Below are 25,878 nucleotides of genomic sequence, written 5' to 3' on the forward strand. Positions count from 1 at the left end.
GAGTTAGCGAAGCCCGCAGCGCTCGCCGGACGATCTTACGGGACGAGGACGACGGCGGACAGCGGTGGCTTTGCTCGTCGATACCGAGGAGCTCGTACCAAGCAGATCAAAAGCCGTTCTTCAGGTGATAGCTGAGAAGGGGAGGTGTCGGGGGAGGTGCGGCCCGTCCCGGAGAGCCGTCAGAGAGCATGCGTAGGCGGGGAGGGCGTCGGTGGTCGGCCGCGCCTGTCCACCGCCGTACGGTCGGTGTGCGAGGCGCCCGTCCCAGGGCTCCGGACACGGCGCGGCCGCCGACCACCCCAGACCCGATAATTTTGATTATATGCCCACATGCTTCAAGATAATTTTATGGAACTGTGTCGAAACGGAGAGCAAATCTGCGTTGCGACAGCCTGGCTCTCCGCCCACTTTGATGACCGAATGCATTTGCTCCCACATCATTTTGAGATTTTCAGATCTCGGATGTTGGGTGTATCTGAATGAACTTAAATGTATCAAAAATGTTTGATTTGTTATCGCTTCTCGGCCTTTTGGCTAAGATCAAAGTGTAGTATCTGTTCTTATCAGCTTAATATCTGATACGTCCCCTACATGGGGACCAGAATATTAAACTGATTTTTGAACTTTGGCGGGGTTTCTGGAGCTTGCTCCTGCCCTGCCGCGGGTTGGCCTGGCATTGCACTACAGCCAGGATCGGCCCACTTAAAATCCATCTGAAAATAAATACTGCACTTGATACAAATGTATTTACTTTAATCCAGGCACTTCTGCTATATAGGTGTTGACACCCACTCGAAGCATGAGGGAGGGAGGGGGGGGGGGTACCCCAACCTGCTTCTCCCTTCTCCAAGTAACTTCTAAACGTTTTGGTGTAGCGGCGTTCAGAATTCAACCTTCCGTCGGGCCTTAAGAGAAAAAGACATCTTCAATCTCGTCAAATCTTGAAGAACACACAGCAAACGTTTGATCTTAGGTCACGTATGACGTCATCTGAGGTCACGAAAGGTAAAAAGGTCGTTCTCATAGATGCAGTTAAAGCACATGTCAACACGTCAAGACAGATATTGAGAGTATAGAGGTAAGCGTTAAGTCTGTGGGGAGTCATTCCAACAATTTATTAAACCACAAGATACAGGTCAGGTCAGGTCAGGTCATCGCTCAAAATTGGTATACCGGTAGTCTGCGAAAAGGACACTTTTTCATTTGTATACCTTAAGTTTCTGCTACATTGTTAACTATCCTAGACACAAAAATACATTTAAGGCTGTCCTTAGGGTCAGCTGAGGTCAATTTGGGTCAAATCTACAAGCCATCGGAACTGGGAAAAACTTGAGGAACCAACCAGCGCGAGGCTACGTGACCGGCGCAATACTTTTCCGTGGTCACAAATAGTGTGTTGTGAATCTACAAGTGCCCAAGATGGCATAATTGTTTTATACATGATGCATAGTTACTTGCACGTTTTGCAACGTTTTTTTGTGACGACCTGAGGACAGGCATGCTGGTACGCAAAATAATTCGTCACCAGCTTCACAAACACGATATAGAGGTGGTCACACGCATCGCACTTGCTGATCTAACCTCTCCATCGCTGACAGGGGCCTTACGGGACGGATGCCTCCATTGGAAATCATGTGGGATGCATTGACGGCGTGGCAGGGACTCGAACCTAAGGCCGACAGGTACAGAGCCGAGCGTCCTAACCACAACTATACGATCACCGACCCTCCCGCTATGCCAACACACACACATTGCCGACCCGCAAACGGCCAGCAGTGGCTGGCGGCGGAGGGCGGGGGGGGGGGGGGGGAGAAGCTAGCTTGATGATCTTACCACATATGGTAACCGGCGTAGAAACAGAAAGAAAAGTACATGCATTTTTCATCAACATAGATGGACTGCCGTGGGATGCCCGCGCAGGGACAGGTGATTGAATCAAGCCCCATCGAAGATGACGCTGGGATGACATTGATCGGACAAGGCGCTGTTTGCATCGTAGTATAGGACAATCATAGTAAGGAGTAATAGTATCAAGACACGCTCGGCTACATTAGACAACGAAGTTCTTTAAGGCGCTGATGAGTGGTAGATATCATTAAACCACTGGTCCACTGTCCGATATCATGGCACGGGGATTAACGACGAAACAGGGCAGGTCGTAATTACGTGCTGAAAAAGGTCGCGAGTGGGCCGGTAATCACCAGGGGATTACGTCGAGGGGATTAGCAGTGGGGTGATGACGGCAAAACGTAGCGGGCTGAACGGCACGAGTGGAACCCGCCCAATGGAGAGAGGTCGTTTGAGCAATGACATCAAGTTAAACTATCAACGGTTGCTAGCAAAGTTTGGAAAGTTTCAGTGAAAATTACTGAAAACGATGCGCATGGCAAGGATTCCCCCAAATGCAAGGACGTTTTCAGTGTCTGCAACATTGATGTCCGTCTCAGATGCAATGCAGTCCAGCCAAGCAGAATACCTCCGGAACAGCCAATTTTCATCCCAAGTCATATGCATGACACCCTAGAACACAACACGCTTTGTAAAGTATTACCTCATGCATCCCGCTCCGTACAATATGTCCCCAATTTTGACAGCGAAACGAAATCTGCGTGAAAAAATTATTTTGCGTTCGGGTGGATGTCCGTCAAGATAGCGTCGCATTCGTATTTGACTTCATTGTCGAGTTCAGATTTTCGAAAGTACCTTCCCTAGGTAAATTCAGTGAGTTCTTCACGAATTTGCAGCCCTCTTTTCTCTAAGTCACTTCATGTGACCTCAACAGGTCAATGAATGGTCACAACATGGGCACCCTGCCATTCCGTTACTTGTCGAAAAAATCCAATAAAATGGGCATCATGTTAATGATTGTGATGTACATTTTCATCACATGCTCGTGCTCGAGATGCTCGTGATATCCACTTTTATCGCATCCAAAAACTTCTTTCGAGGTCAAATGTCAATGTCACAAAATAAAGCATGATGTCGTGCATTTTGTCGTACAAAAATGCAGAAAAAACATGTTATATTGAAGCTCGCGACGCCCATTTCCGTCACACTTGCAAAACTACCTCTGAAGGTATACGGCTAAGGTCAACAATAAAACACAAAAACGCACCCTGACATTTCTTCATTTACTTAAGAAATGAAACATTCTCCAGGCATACTGATGATTGTAAGGTCGCTTTCGTCGCATTTAAACTAAAACTTACTCCTAAGGTTGAAAGTCAAGGTCACGTAAAGCGCAGTACCATGGAGTTTATTCGTTTATTTGAAAACACAAAAATCACGTCATATTGATGGCTGTGAAGTCTACTTTCGATACACCTGAAGAAAACAACTCTCAAGGTAAAATATCAAGGTCACATAAAAGCCAGTACCTTGATATATGGTTCTTTATAGTACGACAACAGTAGCCACCTTGAACATCAATACAATACTCTACCTATGACAGTTATTGAGTAAACGAAATTCCCGGGTATCACGTTTTTCGAGACCTTGACCTTTGAAGTTGAGCCAGTTTTTCCGAGTGTCTCAAAAGCGGACATTACGAGCATCAATGACTTGATTTTTGTCATTTCTTAAGAATCGGAAGAAATGCTGCGGTGCCGCGTTTTGGTGACCTTGATCTTTCCCCCAGTTAGTTTACTTAAGTGCGACTGAAGCAGACACTACGAGCATCAATATGATACCCATTTTGTGGTATCTTATTAAACGTGCGGTATCTTAGTAAAATAAGCGAATATACGCGTCGGCACTGGGCCTTGACCACTGACCTTGATAAATATTATCTCTAAATGTGAGGGAAGCGGACATGCTGAGAATCGGAATATCTTTCATGTGATATTCATCAAGCTAGAGTTATGAAGTTAAATAAATGCTAGAGTACAGCACTTTTTCTGACACTGATCTCTGACCTTCAGGGAATTTTTTTCGAAGTATGACGCAAGTGGAAATCCTGAGCGTCTGATACCTTACCTGTGGTATCTATGCGGTACTTGTAGTATTTAAAAGTAAACAAAACTTGTCAGGGTGACGCGTCTTTGTAACTTTGACCTTTGACCTTGAGTTAGCTTATATATGTGTGACGAAAGCAGACATCACTACCATCAATATGATATGACTTTTTACCTTTATAAAGTAAACGAATCAATGACTGGGTACCGACTTTTTGTGCACATGACCGCGGACATGGAGAGTTTGTTTTCCGAGCGTAAGTAAAGCAGACGTTCAGAACACTAATATGGCACGCCTTTTGTCACATTTCTTAAATAAACGAATACCTTCCAGGGTACCACGTTTTACATGGCTTGACCACGACCTTGAGTTAGTTTTTCCAAACATGACGAAAACAAATATCACGACCAACAACACGAGGTTTTTGCTGTATTTTTATACGTAAACTAATGCATGATAAAACATAGAGTTTGTGAGCTTGGCCTTTGATCATACGTAAGTTTTTGCTTGCGTGAGAAAAACAGACGTCAAAAACATCAATATCACAATCATTTAACTGTGTTTCTTTTAAATGAATGAATGCTAAGCTGACGCTTTTTGTGTGGCTTTGAACCTCGATCTTTATATTTTTACTCGCTGTGACGAAAGTGGACACACGGGCATCACTATGATATCCATTTTATTTCATTTATTTGGTCGACGAATCAACTTTAGTGTTCTGCATCTGGTGACACTTTAACCTTTGACGTTGAGCTAGTTTCTGGAGGTGGACGAACTCAGACATCGCGAGCACCACTTTCATACCTCTTTAGTGGCGTTGATTTGGTAAATGATTAAATGCTACGGTAGCACGCTTTGTGACTTTTACCTTTGACCTTAAAATTTTGTTTCTGCGTATGTGACCAAAGAGGACGCCACGATTATTACTGTGCACCATTTTTGTCGCACTCTTACAGGGGCAAAAATGTAATGGCATCCAATGCTATGAACCTTAACCAATGATCTAGAGGGTGAGTCTTTTTAGATGTGACCAAAATAGACATCACCGGGCTCGATATCATTTTGTTGGATTTCTTCGGAAAGCAAAGGAACGACACGGTACCTAAGTTTAACCGTTCATTGACCAGTAGAGGTCAAACTAATTAACTTAGGGAAAAGAGGATTGCAGATCCGTGAATAACTCAGTGTGTTTCGAAATCTGCATGAAAAACTAATGAATACGAAATAAGGCGAACACTCCAGTAAAAACAGGCGATGTTTGAGCTCGGTCTGATCTTCACATAACCCTAGGTCAATGTTATTTGCCGTAATGATAAATTAATTGGTTTCGTTGCTTAAGAAACGGCCACAGAGATGTCGATGTCAGAGTTGCTGTTTCAGTCGGAACGATACCGTACAAACTGCTCTATCTGGCATCCTGGGTCTGACTTTGATCTACCATATGTCAGCGATCGTACAAATTACATCTAATTTTGTATGCCTTAGGGCTGAGAAGCCTACGGGGGTCAAATTACCCCCGCACCCGAGATGTCCGTCAAGTTAACGTATTGGTATTCGAATTAACTGCCCCAGTTAGTGTTTCCTAATGCAGTTTCCCTTGGCCAAACACACTGAGTTATTCACGGATCTGCAATCCTCTTTTCCCTAAGTTAATTAGTTTGACCTCTACTGGTCAACGAACGGTTAAACTTAGGTACCGTGTCGTTCCTTTGCTTTCCGAAGAAATCCAACAAAATGATGCGGGCTCTCTCTCAAATGCGCGGCTCTCTCTGAGCGGACGGGGACGACACGGCGAGCGGCGCAGACCGCCGGGGAAGGAGCGCAGACGCGGCGGAGACATGCAACCACGGAAACATGCCGACCAGGCGACTACTCGTGCTGGCAGGCGCAACATAGCGTCCGAATGTTTGCCGTGGCGCCTGAGTTGTCCCTCGTCGATTCCGGCGACTGCAGAGGCTCGCCTGGCGATGCCGGCCTGCTCGCTGGCGTGCACGCTGCTCCGTTGCGGGCGCTACACGGAGGGGAGCGGAGCCCCGTTTCACCACGAACCCGCCCGTGTGGCCGTGGGGCAGCGCAGGAAGGTCGGCTGCCTCAACCACAGCGGTCTGGGTCGTTGGCTGATGATACGTGGGCGTCGCCCCAGCGCGTATTCACAAGCGTAGCCGATCCATTCACATCCATGCTCCATGCTACATCCGGTGCGATGCGTAAGGAATAAAAAGGAAGCTCAGGCTCGCTTCGCTACGCATGTAGTTCTCAGAGCTGTACGGGCCGATAGGCTTCGACCGCCAGCGCCCCCACGCGGGCGCGACGGTGGCGCCTCCCAGCTCCTCCGCACGCTGCCGCGTGCCTCTCCCCGTGTCGCCCCATCAGCTGCTCTTGCCAGGCTTGCGCCAGCGATGCAGCACTGGCTGCGTGTTGACCTGCGCCGCCCTGCTTCCTTTCGCAGCGGTGCATGCCTTAGGTCAGACTGTTGGCGGCAGTGTATTAAATACGGTGCGTCACCTAGCTGGTGTGTACCGCTGATCCGTCTTCCTTCCTTTGCTCGCGATGAGCAAGTGCCTGACTTTTACGGCGACTGCTTCTGCGGCGTAACCGTTGGCTGTTTGGTGACCTGAAGCATGATTGGTCGCCTTGTCTGACGATCCGATCGTCCCCAACAATTGCACTGAGGTCTCGGGTCAGACCGTGACCGTAGGGCCCGAATCCTGACGTCACCATATCCCCGCCTCTCCCATGGCTCTCTGTGCTCCGTTCCACAGATTACAGTGCCGCCGTCTGGCCTGGGTACGGACGCCTGCACGGAGGACTGCTTGCTGCGCCACGCCCAGTTCGTGGTGGACCAGGTGCAGAGCTTCGACCTGGCTGGCGGTGACGAGGAGGCGCAGCTGCTCACCACCGCCTGTGTACGCGCCCTCATCCGGCTGGCCGGCGTCACGCTCGGAAAACGGTAGATGATGGCCGTGGTGGCGTCACAAACGGTGTTCCACTAGATGCTGCCGAAAAACGACACTCAAACACTGCACATGGTTATTAATGTGGGGGGGGGGGGGGGGGACAGTGGTGGTAGGCATTCGCACCATATACGTACATAGGCATGACGAAGTGAGGTGATTCGCTCTAATGAGCAACGGCTACAACTGGGTCGCTCCAGTGTTCACGGCGGTACAGCGGTTCATTACTCTGACTGTCACGAACTTGGCGAGTTTCTGTCGGTTGTCTTGGTCCTTTGAGAACACTACATATGGGAGCGACCATTTCCCAATATGGCTTGGGATGAATGCTGGACACCCAGGCAGGAGGCCTTCCTGCTGGAACCTTCGACGTGCTAACTGGCAAAAGTTTACTGACGAGTGCCTTATTAGAGTGCAGCCGACCGAGGACGACCATGCAACGTCTCTTGCACAACAAGTGATATCCACAACTGTCGACACTGCAAGGTCTTGCATTCCCTTGACATCACCTGAGCCGCGCAGGATCCCTGTTCCCTGGTGGTCAGAGGAATGCAAGGCGGCAATTCTTAAGCGGAAGCGGGCGTTCAGGGTTTTTAAGCGTTCTGCAACGACCAACAACCTCATCGCTTTTAAAAAGGCCAGAGTATTTGCGAAACGCACAATACGTGAGGCAAAGCGTACATCGTGGAGGAAATATGTAAATGGTTTAAATCGTCACACCCCACTGAGTGCAGTGTGGCAGCGAGTTAGTCGCATTTCCGGTAGGAGCGTCTCCACTGCAGTTCCGGTGATGAAAGTGGCGGGAATCACGATATTGAACACACAGGAAGTTTCCAGCAAAATAGGTCTCGCATTTGCAGAAAGGTGCCGACATGGAACAGACGACCCATGCTTTATTCGTTACAAGGAACAATGTGAGAAGACGGCAATCAATTTTAGAATTCCTGACTCAGAGATTTATGAGTACAACCAACCGTTCACTGTCATGGAGCTCTGCACTGCTCTTAAGAGAGCTAAGAGTGTGTCGCCTGGATTGGATAAAGTCCACAATGATAGGTTGAATCACCTAAAGAAGGAGTCCCTCCATGCCTTACTTGAACTTTTCAACTACATATGGTTGCAAGATGACTTCCCAGAGTCGTGGCGGGAAGCCATTATAGTCCCGATACAGAAGCCCAGAAAGGATGGTTCCGACCCACTGCACTACCGCCCAATTTCGCTGACTTCATCCCTATGCAAAGTGTTAGAGAGGATGGTGAATGATCGTCTCATGTGGTACCTTGACACCCACGGTTGTCTTTCCTAAGTGCAATGCGGGTTTCGGAAGAACCGATGCACTGTTGACTACTTAACGATCTTAGGCACAGCTATACTACCTTCTTTTCAACAAAGACGCCACACGATAGCAGTCTTCTTTGACATTGAGCGGGCTTATGATACCACCTGGCGCTATGGCATTCTAAGCAAAGTACACAAGTGTGGACTCCGAGGTCACATGGCACTCTTCACTGAAAACTTTTTACGTCGTCGATTCTTCCGCGTCCGAGTGGGTGGCATGCTATCTGATCGCTATGAACAAGAGAACGGTGTTCCTCAAGGGAGCGTCCTTAGCGTAACCCTGTTTGCGCTGATGATTGATGATATCGCCGACTGTTTGCCACCTACCATCAGTCGGTCACTGTTTGTGGACGACTTTGCCATCTGGTGTGCGGCATCCACAACGACGTCTGCTGAGAGGCAGCTTCAGTTATGCCTGATTCGACTAACTGAGTGGAGTCTTAAGAATGGCTTCAAATTTTCGGCCACTGAGACTAAGTGCGTGCACTTCTGCTCACGGATTAGAGGCTGTAGAGACCCGGAGTTGCGACTGTGTAATGCCACTATCCCAGTTTGTAACGACATCTGTTTCCTGGGCCTCACGTTTGACCGTCGGCTCACGTTCAAGCAACACTTTAAGATGGTTAAGACCAAGTGTCTCAAGCGTATGAACCTCATGAAAGAAATGTGTCGTATGACCTTTGGAGCCGATAGAAGCACCCTGTTGAACCTGTATGGGGCCCTAATTCGATCAGTCATCGATTATGCTAGTCCTGTCTACGATAATGCTCCTACATCTTCAAAGCAGGTTTTGGACACAATCCAACACACATGCGTTCGTATAGCCACTGGGGCGTTTCGTACGACCCGAACAAGAAACTTGCTGGTGGAAGCGAATGAACCGCCCTTGCCTCATAGGAGACAACGGCTTACTTTGAATGACGCTACAAAGGTTTCACAATTTCCGGATCACCCAGCCTTTAAGTTCATCTTCTCTCAGACGTTGATCCGTTTTTTCTTGAGGGGGCGGCCCACGTCAGCGCGGCCGATGTGCCTCCGCGTCCGGGACTGCCTGGACGAGGCGGATATTACGCTGGATGACATTATCCCGCACACTCTTCGGGACCCAGCTCCGTGGAGACGTCTGAGTATTAAGCATGATTTGGAACTTTGTCAGTATCATAAAAATGGCACTTCACCACGAGAGTTCCTCACGTCTTCGTTGGAACAGATCTCACAATACGCGAACTCATTACAAATATTTACCGATGGGTCCAAGGGCTCAACAGGAACGGGTTGCGCATTTGTTTGCGGTGACCATACCGTAGGTCTATGCCTCCCGCAGCACCTTTCAGTTTTTTCCTCAGAACAGTTTACCATTTTAGCAGCGCTTCAGTACGTTGCTTGTCGTCCTGGAAGGGATATAGTCATTTTGACCGACTCGCGTAGTGCACTTTTATCATTAGATCCGACGGCGATGTCGCGTGACCACTCATTTTTGACTCGCTCAATTTAGGAGGAATTGGAATGGCTGGACAGCACGTCGTGTCGTATCACATTTATGTGGATCCCCAGCCACATAGGAATGATGGGGAATGAAAAAGCCGACGCCGCAGCGAAAGCTGCGGCGTGTGAGAGAAACCCATTACCAATGTATGTACCCGCTCGAAATCTAAAGTCAGCCATTTCCAAATACGTCCGCAATACGTGGCAGCACATGTTCGACCAACACCTTCACGCTTTCAGAGAAATCAAGCCCCAACTGGGTGATTGCCATTCAATATAGATAAACTTGAGGCCACCGTTGCTACAGAACGTCTGACGCAGTGTAACAGTGAAAAAATCCAGTTCCTGAAAATTTTACGTCAGAGTGGCCATTTCATTTTGCTCAAATCAATCTGCCATGTACTACGGATAATTTGAGGCCACCATGGTTACTTTGCGGAACATATGAAAGACTGATGATATCCACGAGATGCTCAAACGCCTCTCGTCGTCCGCTTGATGGCCTGCTATTCGCTTCTAAGCTATTGTTGAACCGAGCTGGATTCCCGGCAGCCTGGTGGAATACCACGATTGTGCCTCTTCTTAAACCAAGCAAGAATGGCTCAGGTCATAGACCCTCCACTTTCACCTCGTCACTATGTAAGTTGATAGACAAGATGGGAAACATGATGCTGTCGTCGCGTTTCCTTGAGGAAGGCATGCGAAATGATGTCCAATGCGCTTTAGGAAGCATCATAGCACGGCGAATCCGACACTTTACGCCAATGTAGCCCCACCCTTAAACAACAGCATATGGTAGAAACCTATGTTGACGCTCAGAGAGTTTTTGATTCAATATGGTGTGATCACATTCTGGTCAAACCTTCTAAACATGGGATTCGTGATCCTATATATATATATATATATATATATATATATATTATCTTCATTCCAGAACTTTCTGTTAGACCTCTTTCCCGTAAAGGCTGGTCATCACTTCTCATATTTTTATTTACAGGTTGGTGCAATACGACAAGGACGTGTTCTAAGCCCGCCATTATTTGTCACCAAGTTTAATGACGTTGAGCCACATTTCTCAAATCCATTGACCGATCTCTGTTTACCAACAATTTTGGCATGTGATCGCCTGCATTTAAAGCAACAGCTGTGGAGGAACAGCCCCAGACGGCTGTAACGCGTATGAGGGCTGGAGTGCGCACAATGACTCCAGTTGTCGATCGAAAGGCGCTGTCCGCTTACGTGGGCGTCGGAGCTGTGCGCAATTTACGCAATCGGCAGCACAGACAGTCTCCCAACCCGAGCCGAGTGGGCGTTTTCTCGGGATTTAGCTCGATAGTCGTGCGACGTAATGGCAACATGTCAAAACTAGCACGGAAAACCACTTAGAATCAATAAACACTTTAACACGTCTTGCACAAGCATCTTACGGGCCAGCAGAAAAACACCTTTATTATTGTATCGTGGTCTGATACGCTTCAGCTTGAATTATGACTGTTTTAAATACGATGCTGGCTCAGAGTCTGTAAAAAGGCACTTGGCACGTGGTTTGTAACACTACGTTACGAATTATCGCTGCAGGTCACTGTTGCCCTTCGCACATATCAGTCAGATTGCTTATCAAAATCAACGAATCACCCCCGGCATCCCGAAGGAAGTCGCTGGGCATACGGTAAGCTTGCAGATTGACGCTGTTTCCGAATCACTCAAAACGTAGTGATGTGGTGTCGCGCCGTGCATTCAGCGTTTTTCAGGGCGATTGCGAGGCGCCGCGTCGTTCTGTATGCGCGTTTGTGACGTCCTTTGTGTGATAGCGGTCCGAGTCTTCCGGGTATGAGGCGACCACGTTGCCTGCCAACCCTTCCGAAGGCGCCTGGTATCACCAGTCGTCGACGTGTCTTTGGCGCAGGTTCAGAAGCAGAATATGAATCCATGTGTTGCTAGACAAGCAGCCTTGCACCGTATCTGATCGCATTAGAAGTACACAACGCATACACGGAGGTTCCAAACAGATACAGCCGTTGGCTGCAAATTGTGCGACCCGACTACCTGCCCCAGGCCGGAAAGACCGCGCCACTGTGGTCGATTCCGATGACGATGATTTGGGCTTACGGACGTACCGACTACGATGGTCATGTGGGGTCTACTGTGCTGGACTCCGAACCACGCGAAAATCGCTGGATGTAATCTGGTTGCCGTCGCCGCGAAACGTGCTACGCCACGCGCAAGGACGTTTCCAATAGCAAAGTAGAGAAGATAGAATGATGAGGAAAAGACCACCGTCATTACGCTTCACGACAGCCGCACAGGCTGTCGTGAAGGGCACCTCACCCGTCACCCCCGGTGCCCACACATCAACGCCACGGTAGTTGTGCGTATTCATCTGATGTGCAAACATTTTTTTCTTCAATGGAACCTGCGCGCCTCTGTCTTTTTGCGTTCCAACGCCCGCCTGCCGGGGACTGGCACACCACGTGCCCTGCTGCCGCACCGAGGCCCGGTGCCGCGCACGCCCGCCTGTTCAGATATCGGCATGCCACCTGGACTGCCGCCTCCCGGCGCCGCGCACGCCCGCCTGTTCAGATATCGGCATGCCACCTGGACTGCCGCCGCACGGCGCCGCGGACGTCCGCCTGTTCAGATATCGGCATACCACCTAGACCGCCGCCGCACGGCGCCGCGCACGCCCGCCTGTTCAGATATCGGCATGCCACCTGGACCGCCGCCGCACGACGCTGCGCACGCCCGAATCCAACTTCCACTGAATCAGATATTCGTTTTGATAACGGGTCTGAGATGAATGCAAGTACGACATGCTAATCAACAATGGTGTTTCAGAAATCGACGCTACATAGCACGCGGTTCGGGCACACAGCATATACCGCGTCCTGCGAAACAGCGCGCTGCTGTTCGTTTACACGGTAGTTCTACTTTGGACCAAACAAATAATTCGCGAAGGCTGGCGCCGCTACCGTCGAAACGGTAGCAGCGCAAACGGTAAACGTGCAATCCTCTTTTCCCTAAGTTAATTAGTTTGACCTGTACTGGTCAATGAACGGTTAAACTTAGGTGCCGTGCCGTTCCTTTGCTTTCCGAAGAAATCCAACAAAATGATATCGAGCCTGGGGATGTCTACTTTGGTCACATCTAAAAAGACTTACCCTCTAGATCATCGGTTAGGGTTCATAGAATTGGATGCCATTACATTTTTGCCCCTGTAAGAGTGCGGCAAAAATAGTGCACAGTAATAATCGTGGCGTCCTCTTTGGTCACATACGCAGAAACAAAATTTCAAGGTCAAGGGTCAAAGTCACAAAGCGTGCTACCGTAGCATTTGATCATTTACCAAATCAACGCCACTAAAGAGGTATGAAAGTGGTGCTCGCGATGTCTGAGTTCGTCCACCTCCAGAAACTAGCTCAACGTCAAAGGTTAAAGTGTCACCAGATGCAGAACACTAAAGTTGATTCGTCGACCAAGTAAATGAAATAAAATGGATATCATAGTGATGCCCGTGTGTCCACTTTCGTTACAGCGAGTACAAATATAAAGATCGAGGTTCAAAGCCACACAAAAAGCGTCAGCTTAGCATTCATTCATTTAAAAGAAACACAGTTAAATGATTGTGATATTGATGTTTTTGACGTCTGTTTTTCTCACGCAAGCAAAAACTTACGTATGATCAAAGGCCAAGCTCACAAACTCTATGTTTTATCATGCATTAGTTTACGCACAAAAATACAGCAAAAACCTCGTATTGTTGGTCGCGATATTTGCTTTCGTCATGTTTGGAAAAACTAACTCAAGGTCGTGGTCAAGCCATGCAAAACGTGGTACCCTGGAATGTATTCGTTTATTTAAGAAATGTGACAAAAGGCGTGCCATATTAGTGTTCTGAACGTCTGCTTTACTTACGCCCGGAAAACAAACTCTCCATGTCCACGGTCATGTTCACAAAAAGTCGGTACCCAGTCATTGATTCGTTTACTTTATAAAGGTAAAAAGTCATATCATATTGATGGTAGTGATGTCTGCTTTCGTCACACATATATAAGCTAACTCAAGGTCAAAGGTCAATGTTACAAAGACGCGTCACGCAGACAAGTTTTGTTTACTTTTAAATACTACAAGTACCGCATAGATACCACAGGTACGGTATCAGACGCTCAGGATTTCCGCTTGCGTCATACTTCGAAAAAAATTTCCCTGAAGGTCGGAGATCAGGGTCGGAAAAAGTGCGGTGCTCTAGCATTTAGTTAACTTCATAACTCTAGCTTGATGAATATCACAAGAAAGATATCATTCCGATTCTCAGCATGTCCGCTTCCCTCACATTTAGAGATAATATTTATCAAGGTCAGTGGTCAAGGCCCAGTGCCGACGCGTATATTCGTTTACTTTACCAAGATACCACACGTTTACTAAGATACCACAAAATGGGTATCATATTGGTGCTCGTAGTGTCTGCTTCAGTCGCACTTAAGTAAACTAACTGGGGGAAAGATCAAGGTCACCAAAACGCGGTACCGCAGCATTTCTTCCGATTCTTAAGAAATGACAAAAATCAAGTCATTGATGCTCGTAATGTCCGCTTTTGAGACACTCGGAAAAACTGGCTCAACTTCAAAGGTCAATGTCTCGAAAAACGTGATACCCGGGAATTTTGTTTACTCAATGATTATCATAGGTAAAGTATTATATCGATGTTCAAGGTGGCTACTGTTGTCGTACTATAAAGAACCATCTATCAAGGTACTGGCTTTTATGTGACCTTGATATTTTACCTTGAGAGTTGTTTTCTTCAGGTGTATCGAAAGTAGACTTCATAGCCATCAATATGACGGGATTTTTGTGTTTTCAAGTAAACGAATAAACTCCATGGTACTGCGTTTTACGTGACCTTGACTTTCAACCTTAGGAGTAAGTTTTAGTTTAAATGCGACGAAAGCGACCTTACAATCATCAGTATGCCTGGAAAATGCTTCATTTCTTAAGTAAATCAAGAAATGTCAGGGTGCGTTTTGTGTTTTATTGTTGACCTTAGCCGTATATCTTCAGAGGTAGTTTTGCAAGTGTGACGGAAATGGGCGTCGCGAGCTTCAATATAATATGCTTTTTCTGCATTTTTGTACGACAAAATGCACGACATCATGCTTTATTTTGTGACATTGACATTTGACCTCGAAAGAAGTTTTTTGGATGCGATGAAAGTGGATATCACGAGCATCTCGAGCACGAACATCTGATGGAAATATACATCACAGTCATCAACATGATGCCCATTTTATTGGATTTCTTCGACAAGTAACGGAATGGCGGGATGCCCATGTTGTGACCATTCATTGACCTCCTGAGGTCACATGAAGTGACTTAGAGAAAAGAGGGCTGCAAATTCGTGAAGAACTCACTGATTTTACCTAGGGAAGGTACTTTCGAAAATCTGAACTCGACAATGAAGTTGAATACGAATGCGACGCTATCTTGACGGACGTCCACCCGAACGCAAAATAATTTTTTCACGCAGATTTCGTTTCGCTGTCAAAATTGGGGACATATTGTACGGAGCGGGATGCATGAGGTAATACTTTACAAAGTGTGTTGTGTTCTAGGGTGTCATGCATATGACTTGGGATGAAAATTGGCTGTTCCGGAGGTATTCTGCTTGGCTGGACTGCATTGCATCTGAGACGGACATCAATGTTGCAAACACTGAAAACGTCCTTGCATTTGGAGGAATCCTTGCCATGCGCATCGTTTTCAGTAATTTTCACTGAAACTTTCCAAACTTTGCTAGCAGCCGTTGATAGTTTAAGGTGATGTCATTGCTCAAACGACCTCCCTCTATTGGGCGGGTTCCACTCGTGCCGTTCAGCCCGCTACGCTTTGCCGTCATCACCCCACTGCTAATCCCCTCGACGTAATCGCCTGGTGATTACCGGCCCGCTCGCGACCTTTTTCAGCACGTAATTACGACCTGCCCTGTTTCGTCGTAAATCCCCGTGCTGTGGTACCGGATGGTCGACCAGTGGTCAAACGATATCTACCCCTCATCAGCGCCTTGAAGGATTCGTTGTCTAATGTAGCCGAGCGTGTCTTGATACTGTTATTCCTTACTATGATTGCCCTATACTACAATGCAAACAGCGTCTTGTCCGATCAATGTCATCCCAGCGTCATCTTCGATGGGGCTTGATTCAATCACCTGTCCCTGCGCGGGCATCCCACGGCAGTCCATCTATGTTGATGACAAATGCACGTGTTTTTCCTTCTGTTTCTACGCCGGTTACCATATGTGGTAAGATCATCAAGGTAGCTTCCCCCCCCCCCCCCCGCCCTCCGCCGCCAGCCATTGCTGGCCGTTTGCGGGTCGGCAATGTGTGTGTGTTGGCATAGCGGGAGGGTCGGTGATGGTATGGTTGTGGTTAGGACGCTCGGCTCTGTACCTGTCGGCCTTAGGTTCGAGACCCTGCCACGCCGCCAATGCATCCCACATGATTCCCAATGAAGGCATCCGTCCCGTAAGGCCCCTGTCAGCGATGGAGAGGTTAGACCAGCAAGTGCGATGCGTGTGACCACCTCTATATCGTGTTTGTAAAGCTGGTGACGAATTATATTACGTACCAGCATGTCTGTTCTCAGCTTGTTACAAAAAAACGTTGCAAAACGTAGAAGTAACTATACATCATGTATAAAACAACTATGCGATCTTGGGCATTTGTAGATTTACAACACACTATTTGTGACCACGGAAAAGTATTGCGCCAGTCACGTAGCCTCGCGCTGGTTCGCACTTAAAGTTCTTTTTTCAATTCCGATGGCGCGTAGATTTGACCCAAATTGACCTCAGCTGACCCTAAGGTCAGCCTTAAATGTATTTTTGTGTCTAGGATAGTTTACAATGTAGCAGAAACTTAATGTAAAGAAATGAAAAAGTGTCGTTCTCGCAGACTACCGGTATACCAGTTTTGAGCGATGACCTGACCTGACCTTACCTGTCTCTTGTGGTTTAATAAATTGCTGGAATGACTCCCCACAGTCTTAACGCTTACCTCTATACCCTCAATATCTGTCTTGACGTGTTGACATGTGTTTTAGCTGCATCTATCAGAACGACCTTTTTACCTTTCGTGACCTTGATGACGTCATACGTGACCTAAGATCAAACTTTTGCTGTGTATTCTTCAAGATTTGACGAGATTGAAGATGTCTTTTTCTCTCAAGGCCCGGCGGAGAGTTGAATTCTGAACGTCGTTACACCAGAACGTTTAGAGGTTACTTGGAGAAGGGAGAAGCAGGTTGGGGTACCCCCCCCCCCTCCCTCCCTCATGCTTCGAGTGGGTGTCAACACCTATATAGCAGAAGTGGCTGGATGAAAGTAAACAAATTAGCATCAAGTGTAATATTTATTTTCAGATGGATTTTAAGTGGGCCGATCCTGGCTGTAGTGCAATGCCAGGCCAACCCGCGGCAGGGCAGGAGCAAGCTCCAGAAACCCCGCCAAAGTTCAAAAATCAGTTTAATATTCTGGTCCCCATGTAGGGGACGTATCAGATATTAAGCTGATAAGAACAGATACTACACTTTGATCTTAGCCAAAAGGCCGAGAAGCGATAACAAATCAAAAATTTTTGATACATTTAAGTTCATTCAGACACACCCAACATCCGAGATCTGAAAATTTGAAAATGATGTGGGAGCAAATGCATTCGGTCATCAAAGTGGACGGAGAGCCAGGCTGTCGTAACGCAGATTTTCTCTCCGTTTCGACACAGGTCCATAAAAATATCTTGAAGCATGTGGGCATATAATCAAAATTATCGGGTCTGGGGTGGTCGACGGCCGCGCCGTGTCCGGAGCCCTGGGACGGGCGCCTCGCACACCGACCGTACGGCGGTGGACAGGCGCGGCCGACCACCGACGCCCTCCCCGCATACGCATGCTCTCTGACGGCTCTCCGGGACGGGCCGCACCTCCCCCGACACCTCCCCTTCTCGGCTATCACCTGAAGAACGGCTTTTGATCTACTTGGTACGAGCTCCTCGGTATCGACGAGCAAAGCCACCGCTGTCCGCCGTCGTCCTCGTCCCGTAAGATCGTCCGGCGAGCGGTGCGGGCTTCGCTGGCTCGGCGATAGATGTCGCGGTGAGCGGCTGCGCCACCGCCGCTGGCGGCGGTGCCGTCAGTCGGGCACGCGGCGCCGCTCGATACACACCTGTCGTTACGGCGAGCAGCCGGCCGCCCCCGACAGCCGCGCCGACGGAGCGCCAAGGACAACCGGCGCCGCTGGCCACAGCGGCGGCTCTCTCTGAGCGGACGGGGACGACACGGCGAGCGGCGCAGACCGCCGGGGAAGGAGAGCAGGCGCGGCGGAGACCCACATGCAACCACGAAAACATGCCGACCAGGCGACTACTCGTGCTGGCAGGCGCAACATGGCGTCCGAGTGTTTGCCGTGGCGCCTGAGTTCGCCCTCGTCGACTCCGGCGACTGCAGTGGCTCGCCTAGCGATGCCGGCCTGCTCGCTGGCGTGCGCGCTGCTCCGTTGCGGGCGCTACACGGTGGGGAGAGGAGCCCCGTTTCACCACAAACCTGCCCGTGTGGCCGTGGGGCAGCGCAGGAAGGTCGGCCGCCTCGACCACAGCGACCTGGTTCGTTGGCTGATGGTGCGTGGGCGTCGCCCCAGCGCGTATTCACAAGCGTAGCCGATCCATTCACATCCATGCTCCATGGTTCATCCGGTGCGATGCGTAAGGAATAAAAAGGAAGCTCAGGTTCGCTTCGCTACGCATGTAGTTCTCAGAGCTGTACGGGCCGATAGGCTTCGACCGCCAGCGCCCCCACGCGGGCGCGACGGTGGCGCCTCCCAGCTCCTCCGCACGCTGCCGCGTGCCTCTCCCCGTGTCACCCCATCAGCTGCTCTTGCCAGGCTTGCGCCAGCGATGCAGCACTGGCCGCATGTTGGACTGCGCCGCCTTCCTTCCTTTCGCAGCGGTGCACGCTTTAAGTCAGACTGTTGGCGGCAGTGTATCAAATACGGTGCGTCACCTAGCTGGTGTGTACCGCTGATCCGTCTTCCTTCCTTTGCTCGCGATGAGCAAGTGCCTGACTTTTACGGCGACTGTTTCTGTCGCGCTACCGTTGGCTGTTTGGTGACCTGAAGCATGATTGGTCGCCTTGTCTGACGACCCGGTGGTGGTGGTGATTTGGGTTTTAAGGGCGCGTCGGCATCGGGGCCATTTTGCGCCCACTCGATGACGGTTATCTACCTCTGCGACGACGCGAAAAGTATGTTGTCAACTGATAACAGGTAGTATCACTGGCGTACTTACACTGAGGGTGAGTGAAAATAACGTCAAAGTCAATGTGCGCTAAAAATGCGAGTATATCTCCAAGTTCACCACATGGGTCTCGACCGAGAAACCGATGAAGGGGCGCTGGAGGAAAAAATCGTCGCCTCTCCGTCTCAAGACGCCGACATGAGACGAGCACATGTTCAACAGACAACCGGTCCCCGCATCTATCACACCGTGGCACATCCCTACGCGTCAAGTAAAACGAGTGTGTGGCGTATGTATGACCCAACTGAAGCCTACAAAGGGCGACTTCCTGGAAGCGGCTTCGGCGATGGGAGGATTCCCGATCACCCAGCTGGGGCTTGATTTCTCTGAAAGCGTGAAGGTGTTGGTCGAACATGTGCTGCCACGTATTGCGGACGTATTTGGAAATGGCTGACTTTAGATTTCGAGCGGGTACATACATTGGTAATGGGTTTCTCTCACACGCCGCAGCTTTCGCTGCGGCGTCGGCTTTTTCATTCCCCATCATTCCTATGTGGCTGGGGATCCACATAAATGTGATGCGACAAGAAATGCTGTCCAGCCATTCCAATTCCTCCCAAATTGAGCGAGTCAAAAATGAGTGGTCACGCGACATCGCCGTCGGGTCTAATGATAAAAGTGCACTTCGCGAGTCGGTCAAAATGACTATATCCCTTCCAGGACAACAAGCAACGTACTGAAGCGCTGCTAAAATGCCAAACTGTTCTGAGGAAAAAATTGAAAGGTGCTGCGGGAGGCATAGACCTACGGTATGGTCACCGCAAACAAATGCGCAACCCGTTCCTGTTGAGCCCTTGGACCCATCGGTAAATATTTGTATTGAGTTTGCGTATTGTGAGATCTGTTCCAACGAATACGTGAGGAACTCTCGTGGTGAAGTGCCATTTTTATGATGCTGACAAAGTTCCAAATCATGCTTAATACTCAGACGTCTCCACGGAGCTGGGTCCCGAAGAGTGTGCGGGATAATGTCATCCAGCGTAATATCCGCCTCGTCCAGGCAGTCCCGGACGCGCAGGCACATCGGCCGCGCTGACGTGGGCCGCCCCCTCAAGAAAAAACGGATCAACGTCTGAGAGAAGATGAACTCAAAGACTGGGTGATCCGGAAATTGTGAAACCTTTGTAGCGTCATTCAAAATAAGTCGTTGTCTCCTAAGAGGCAAGGGCGGTTCATTCGCTTCCACCAGCAAGTTTCTTGTTCGGGTCTTACGAAACGCCCCAGTGGCTATACGAACACATGTATGTTGGATTGTATCCAAAACCTGCTTTGAAGATGTAGGAGCACTATCGTAGACAGGACTAGTATAATCGATGACTGATCGAATTAGGGCCCCGTACAGGTTCAACAGGGTGCTTCTATCGGCTCCAAAGGTCATACGACACATTTCTTTCATGAGGTTCATACGCTTGAGACACTTGGTCTTAACCATCTTAAAGTGTTGCTTAAACGTGAGCCGGCGGCCAAATGTGAGGCCCAGGAAACAGATGTCGTTACAAACTGGGATAGTGGCATTATACAGTCGCAACTCCGGGTCTATACAGCCTCTAATCCGTGAGCAGAAGTGCATGCACTTAGTCTTAGTGGTCGAAAATTTGAAGCCATTCTTAAGGCTCCACTCAGTTAGTCGGATCAGGCATAACTGAAGCTGCCTCTCAGCAGACGTCGTTATGGATGCCGCACGCCAGATGACAAAGTCGTCCACAAACAGTGACCGACTGATGGTAGGTGGCAGACAGTCGGCGATATCATCAATCATCAGCGCAAACAGGGTTACGCTAAGGACGCTCCCTTGAGGAACACCGTTCTCTTGTTCATAGCGATCAGATAGCATGCCACCCACTCGGACGCGGAAGAATCGACGACGTAAAAAGTTTTCAATGAAGAGTGCCATGTGACCTCGGAGTCCACACTTGTGTACCTTGCTTAGAATGCCATAGCGTCAGGTGGTATCATAAGCCCGCTCAATGTCAAAGAAGACTGCTATCGTGTGGCGTCTTTGTTGAAAAGAATGTAGTATAGCTGTGTCTAAGATCGTTAAGTGGTCAACAGTGCATCGGTTCTGCCGAAACCCGCATTGCACTTTGGAAAGACAACCGTGGGTTTCAAGGTACCACATGAGACGATCATTCACCATCCTCTCTAGCACTTTGCATAGGAATGAAGTCAGCGAAATTGGGCGGTAGTGCAGTGGGTCGGAACCATCCTTTCCGGGCTTCTGTATCGGGACTATAATGGCTTCCCGCCACGACTCTGGGAAGTCATCTTGCAACCATATGTAGTTGAAAAGTTCAAGTAAGGCATGGAGGGACTCCTTCTTTAGGTGATTCAACCTATCATTGTGGACTTTATCCAATCCAGGCGACACACTCTTAGCTCTCTTAAGAGCAGTGCAGAGCTCCATGACAGTGAACGGTTGGTTGTACTCATAATCCTCTGAGTCAAGAATTCTAAAATTGATTGCCGTCTTCTCACATTGTTCCTTGTAACGAATAAAGCATGGGTCGTCTGTTCCATGCCGGCACCTTTCTGCAAATGCGAGACCTATTTTGCTGGAAACTTCCTGTGTGTTCAATATCGTGATTCCCGCCACTTTCATCACCGGAACTGCAGTGGAGACGCTCCTACCGGAAATGCGACTAACTCGCTGCCACACTGCACTCAGTGGGGTGTGACGATTTAAACCATTTACATATTCCCTCCACGATGCACGCTTTGCCTCACGTATTGTGCGTTTCGCAAATGCTCTGGCCTTTTTAAAAGCGATGAGGTTGTTGGTCGTTGCAGAACGCTTAAAAACCCTGAACGCCCGCTTCCGCTTAAGAATTGCCGCCTTGCAGTCCTCTGACCACCAGGGAACAGGGATCCTGCGCGGCTCAGGTGATGTCTAGGGATTGCAAGACCTTGCAGTGTCGACAATTGTGGATATCACTTGTTGTGCAAGAGACGTTGCATTGTCGTCCTCGGTCGGCTGCACTCTAATATGGCACTCGTCAGTAAACTTTTGGCAGTTAGCACGTCGAAGGTTCCAGCAGGAAGGCCTCCTGCCTGGGTGTCCAGCATTCATCCCAAGCCATATTGGGAAATGGTCGCTCCTATATGCTAGTGTTCTCAAAGGACCAAGACAACCGACAGAAAAGGGACGAGGAGCAGGTAGAAAGATCTATCGCTGAAGTAGTGCTGGACGGCAGAGATATATGGGTATGCCGGCCGGTGTTAACAACACAAAGATTATTTGTATTCAGCAAACGCTCAAGATGTCTGCCTCGGCGGCTTGTGTGACTGCAGCCCCACAAAGGGCTATGGGAGTCGAAGTCACCCAGCAACAAGAACGGCGATGGAAGCTGATCGAAGATGGACTGTAGTGTCGAATCCGGTACTTCCTCAGCAGGAGGGAGGTAGATAGAACAGACAGTCAGCCTCAGCGACCCAAGGTCGACGACGACAGCAACAGCTTGAAGGTCAGTGTTAAGACTTACAGGAGAGCACGGTATACTGTGATGAGCTAAAACCGCCACCCAACCATGGGCGATCGTGTCAGTTCCCACGTCTTTCCGAAAGATGCTGTAACATTTGATGTTAATGTGGGTGTCATCAGATACCTTTGTTTCTTGTAAGCATGCCACAACCGGGTTACGATAAGATAAGAGTGTGTGTAGGTCCGACATGTTGGCCCTCAAGCCACGCATGTTCCATTGTAAAAACGTCACTGTCATGCTAGGTATGCTTGTATGTGGGGTGTACGGTTAAGATCCATCGGTACAGCTTACATCTGCTTTAAGCGTTCACCTAGGGTTTTGCACTAAACAAATCTCCCTGGCGACGCTCTACTTCAGTGGAGGTAAGCCGGACCCTTGGCCGAGCTTTGGGACTTCCACCCTCCGTAGGCAACGTCGGCCAAGGAGGGGCACGCTTTGTTGCACGACCCGCCACCGGGGACTGCAGGGTAGGCCGACCCGAAACCCCGTCCCCAGGTGGAGGAATGGGAGGCGGACCCACTGACCCTCCCGGTGAGTGGGGCGGAGTCGACAGCGGGAGCCGGCCCCCCGTCCGCTGTGCAGACGCCGACCTGGCGGCGCGCCCTGCAGGGCCAAGGTCCAGAGAACCCGGACGAACAACAGTTTCAGAGGGGCGGCTCCGGGAGGGAGCGACGACTGGGAGATGCCGAACCTCGTCCGGCTCCCGTGAGCCGGGGGGACCGGCGCTCCCGGCAGGGCCACTGGCTGGGGAGCCAGCGGGAGGCAGCTCTCGTAGCGCCCCTGTGCCAGCGACGACAGATCCCGTCGTAGCTGGTATGGATGGAGGGGGAGATGGAGCCCGGGAGGGCGTGTCTTCAGCACGGGCTGGGCCGAAGTGCGATGATGGGGGGCGAAGTCCACGACCTCGCTGGACCGTGGTCCATCCCTCGTTCCCGGGTCGCGACCCAGCCCCGGGCTCTCTGGCAGCTCCACCAGGGGGTTTCAACCCCATAGGCTGAGCTTCTCTAGCGGCGGCCAATGCCGCAGGTGAATCCTTTCCCGCAGGATCCGACTTCCGGTACGACGGAACAGCAGAGCCAGTTGATACAAGTGTGCTTAGTATCAGCTGTACAAACTCGCTTACAGTCATGCTTTTGAAATCATCAAGTCCACTCAGTTTCAATACCTCGTTGGCTGCGGGTGGTACTTGGGCCAGCTGCGATATGACGCCACGTGACCCTGACCACAGTCGACGCATTTCACGGTTTCTGATTTACACTCAGAGTGTTGGTGACCTATTTCCGCACACCTTCCGCATGTAACTTCTTTCCAGCACTTGTCCGTGAAGTGACCATACGTCTGGCATCGGTAGCATCGGACTGAATCGGGTACATAGACCCTAACAGGAACCGACTGATATCCCACGCGGACCCTATCTGGCACTCTCGCAGAGCAAAACGTCAGAATAGTTGAATCAGTATCGGTCAGCTCTCCTCTCTCTCTCTCTCCTCTTGATACGTCTCACTGCCGTCACCCCTTCCTCACACAGGCCCTCAGCAACATTCTCATCACTCACACTGCGAAGGTCCCAAATCACACTGGAAGGCAAGTAATCACACCCTTGGAGTAGTTCTTAGAGGGGTGAGGGTGCACCGATACGGGCACCCTAACCTCTCCCTGTCCTCGTACTTTGTACATAAGTGTGGTCGTTTTAAGCATGCGCTGGATCTCGTGGTCGTCTGTTAGATGCACTTCTATGCCTCCGTCCGCATACGAAAAGACATCCTTGGGCGTCCCGATCTTGGAAAATGCTTGTTGGCGCTGAAATGGGTTTAGTCGGAGCGGTACTGTCCTTCCTTGGTCATCTACTTTGGCGGATCTTACGACCAGAAACTGGGGTAGTGGACGACGATCGGGGTTTGGGGGGTTGGTTGATGATAAAGTGTCCATAAGTATGTGTTTATAATCGGCGCTCTGATTCCCCGCCCACCACGGAGCCCAACACGGGGACGGTCCACTTCTAAGAGAGGAGCCGCCAGGGCTACCAGCACGCTATACGCAGGCCAGTGTGCCAAAAGAGTTGCTGCGAGAGCCACCGGGCACGTGTCTGCGGGCGCCAGTGCCTCGGTTCGCAGGTGCTAACCAGGCACCCTGGTGACAAACCGAGGTACGGCCCCTTAATGATGTCAGGAGGCAGACACTGCACCCGGCAGCTCCCCCCTCAACACCCGTCACATGACCTGCTTGCCTCCAAGCCAGTGTCACGAAAACACGACGCCTGGCCAGCGGATTTCCTCGTGTGGAGACTTCACGAGGTATCCGCAGGATCACAAATTCACGCCAAAGCCACGTGTTGGTAAGCTGCCCCGACTGACCCGCAGGGCAACTCCCTCAGTGACCAGGATCCCTTCATCGCTACCTGCGGATCCAACGGGGTACGGCGAGACCCAGATAAGACTGAAAAGCTGGGGCCGAGGGGTTGCTAATCCCTACTCTGAACGAGTCAGAGCTCTTGCGGGAGGCACGTTTCGTCTGGCCCTTCCTCTTTGGCCGGAAGGGGCGCTTTACAAGTCTCCTCAACCGCCCGCAGGGTCATTGGGGCACGCAATCCCCGCACCACGGAAATGTAGTGCCTCACGGGGGGGGGGTCTGACGATCCGATCGTCCCCGACAATTGCACTGAGGTCCCGGGTCAGACCGTGACCGCAGGGCCCGAATCCTGACGTCACCATATCCCCGCCTCACCCATGGCTCTCTGTGCTCCGTTCCACAGATTACAGTGCCGCCGTCTGGCCTGGGTACGGACGCCTTCACGGAGGACTGCTTGCTGCGCCACGCCCAGTTCGTGGTGGACCAGGTGCAGAGCTTCGACCTGGCTGGCGGTGACGAGGAGGCGCAGCTACTCACCACCGCCTGTGTACGCGCCCTCATCCGGCTGGCCGGCGTCACGCTCGGAAAACGGTACGTGATGGCCGTGGTGGTGTCACAAACGGAGGGACGCGTTCCACTAGATGCTGCCGAAAAAACGACACTCAAACGGTGCACATGGTTAGGAGGGGGGGGGGGGGGGGTAGGCATTCGCACCATATATGCACATAGGCATCATGAAGTGAGATGATTGGCTCTAATGAGCAACGGCTACAACTGGGTCGCTCCAGTGTTCACGGTGGTACAACGGTTCATCACTCTGATTGTCATGAACTTGGCATGGCACCGTGGATGATGTAGACTGGTAAACCAATTGTTGAGTCGATGTGACGAGTGGGCTTAGGTGCTGTGTTGTTTGAGCGGGTTTTCAAACTGAAGCTGCTGTTTAAAATGGCTACGTCACTCTTGTCCGGCTGGGCTGAAGGG

General features: G+C 50.1%; 1 protein-coding gene and 2 non-coding genes across 3 annotated transcripts in view; 2 read left to right on the top strand and 1 right to left on the bottom strand.

Moving 5' to 3' along the window:
* The first annotated feature begins 514 nt into the window (after window positions 1-514).
* LOC119101861 (U2 spliceosomal RNA) lies at window positions 515-707 on the top strand. The gene has a single exon (XR_005094625.1). It is a non-coding gene; the product is annotated as a U2 spliceosomal RNA (small nuclear RNA).
* A 5,433-nt stretch (window positions 708-6,140) lies between these two features.
* The window catches only part of LOC119100553 (DNA (cytosine-5)-methyltransferase 1), a 33,593-nt gene continuing 13,855 nt past the window's right edge, over window positions 6,141-25,878 (top strand). The window contains exons 1-3 of the mRNA XM_037223635.1: window positions 6,141-6,152; window positions 6,717-6,860; window positions 25,298-25,441. Of these exons, the coding sequence (XP_037079530.1) occupies window positions 6,141-6,152; window positions 6,717-6,860; window positions 25,298-25,441 (300 nt within the window). The remainder of the gene's footprint in view (window positions 6,153-6,716; window positions 6,861-25,297; window positions 25,442-25,878) is intronic.
* Window positions 17,148-17,340, bottom strand: LOC119101862 (U2 spliceosomal RNA). Its single transcript, XR_005094626.1, has one exon. It is a non-coding gene; the product is annotated as a U2 spliceosomal RNA (small nuclear RNA).

Source organism: Pollicipes pollicipes, unplaced genomic scaffold (assembly GCF_011947565.3).
Source record: "Pollicipes pollicipes isolate AB1234 unplaced genomic scaffold, Ppol_2.1 Scaffold_4881;HRSCAF=5763_pilon_pilon_pilon, whole genome shotgun sequence".
Taxonomy (NCBI): Eukaryota; Metazoa; Arthropoda; class Thecostraca; order Pollicipedomorpha; family Pollicipedidae; genus Pollicipes; species Pollicipes pollicipes.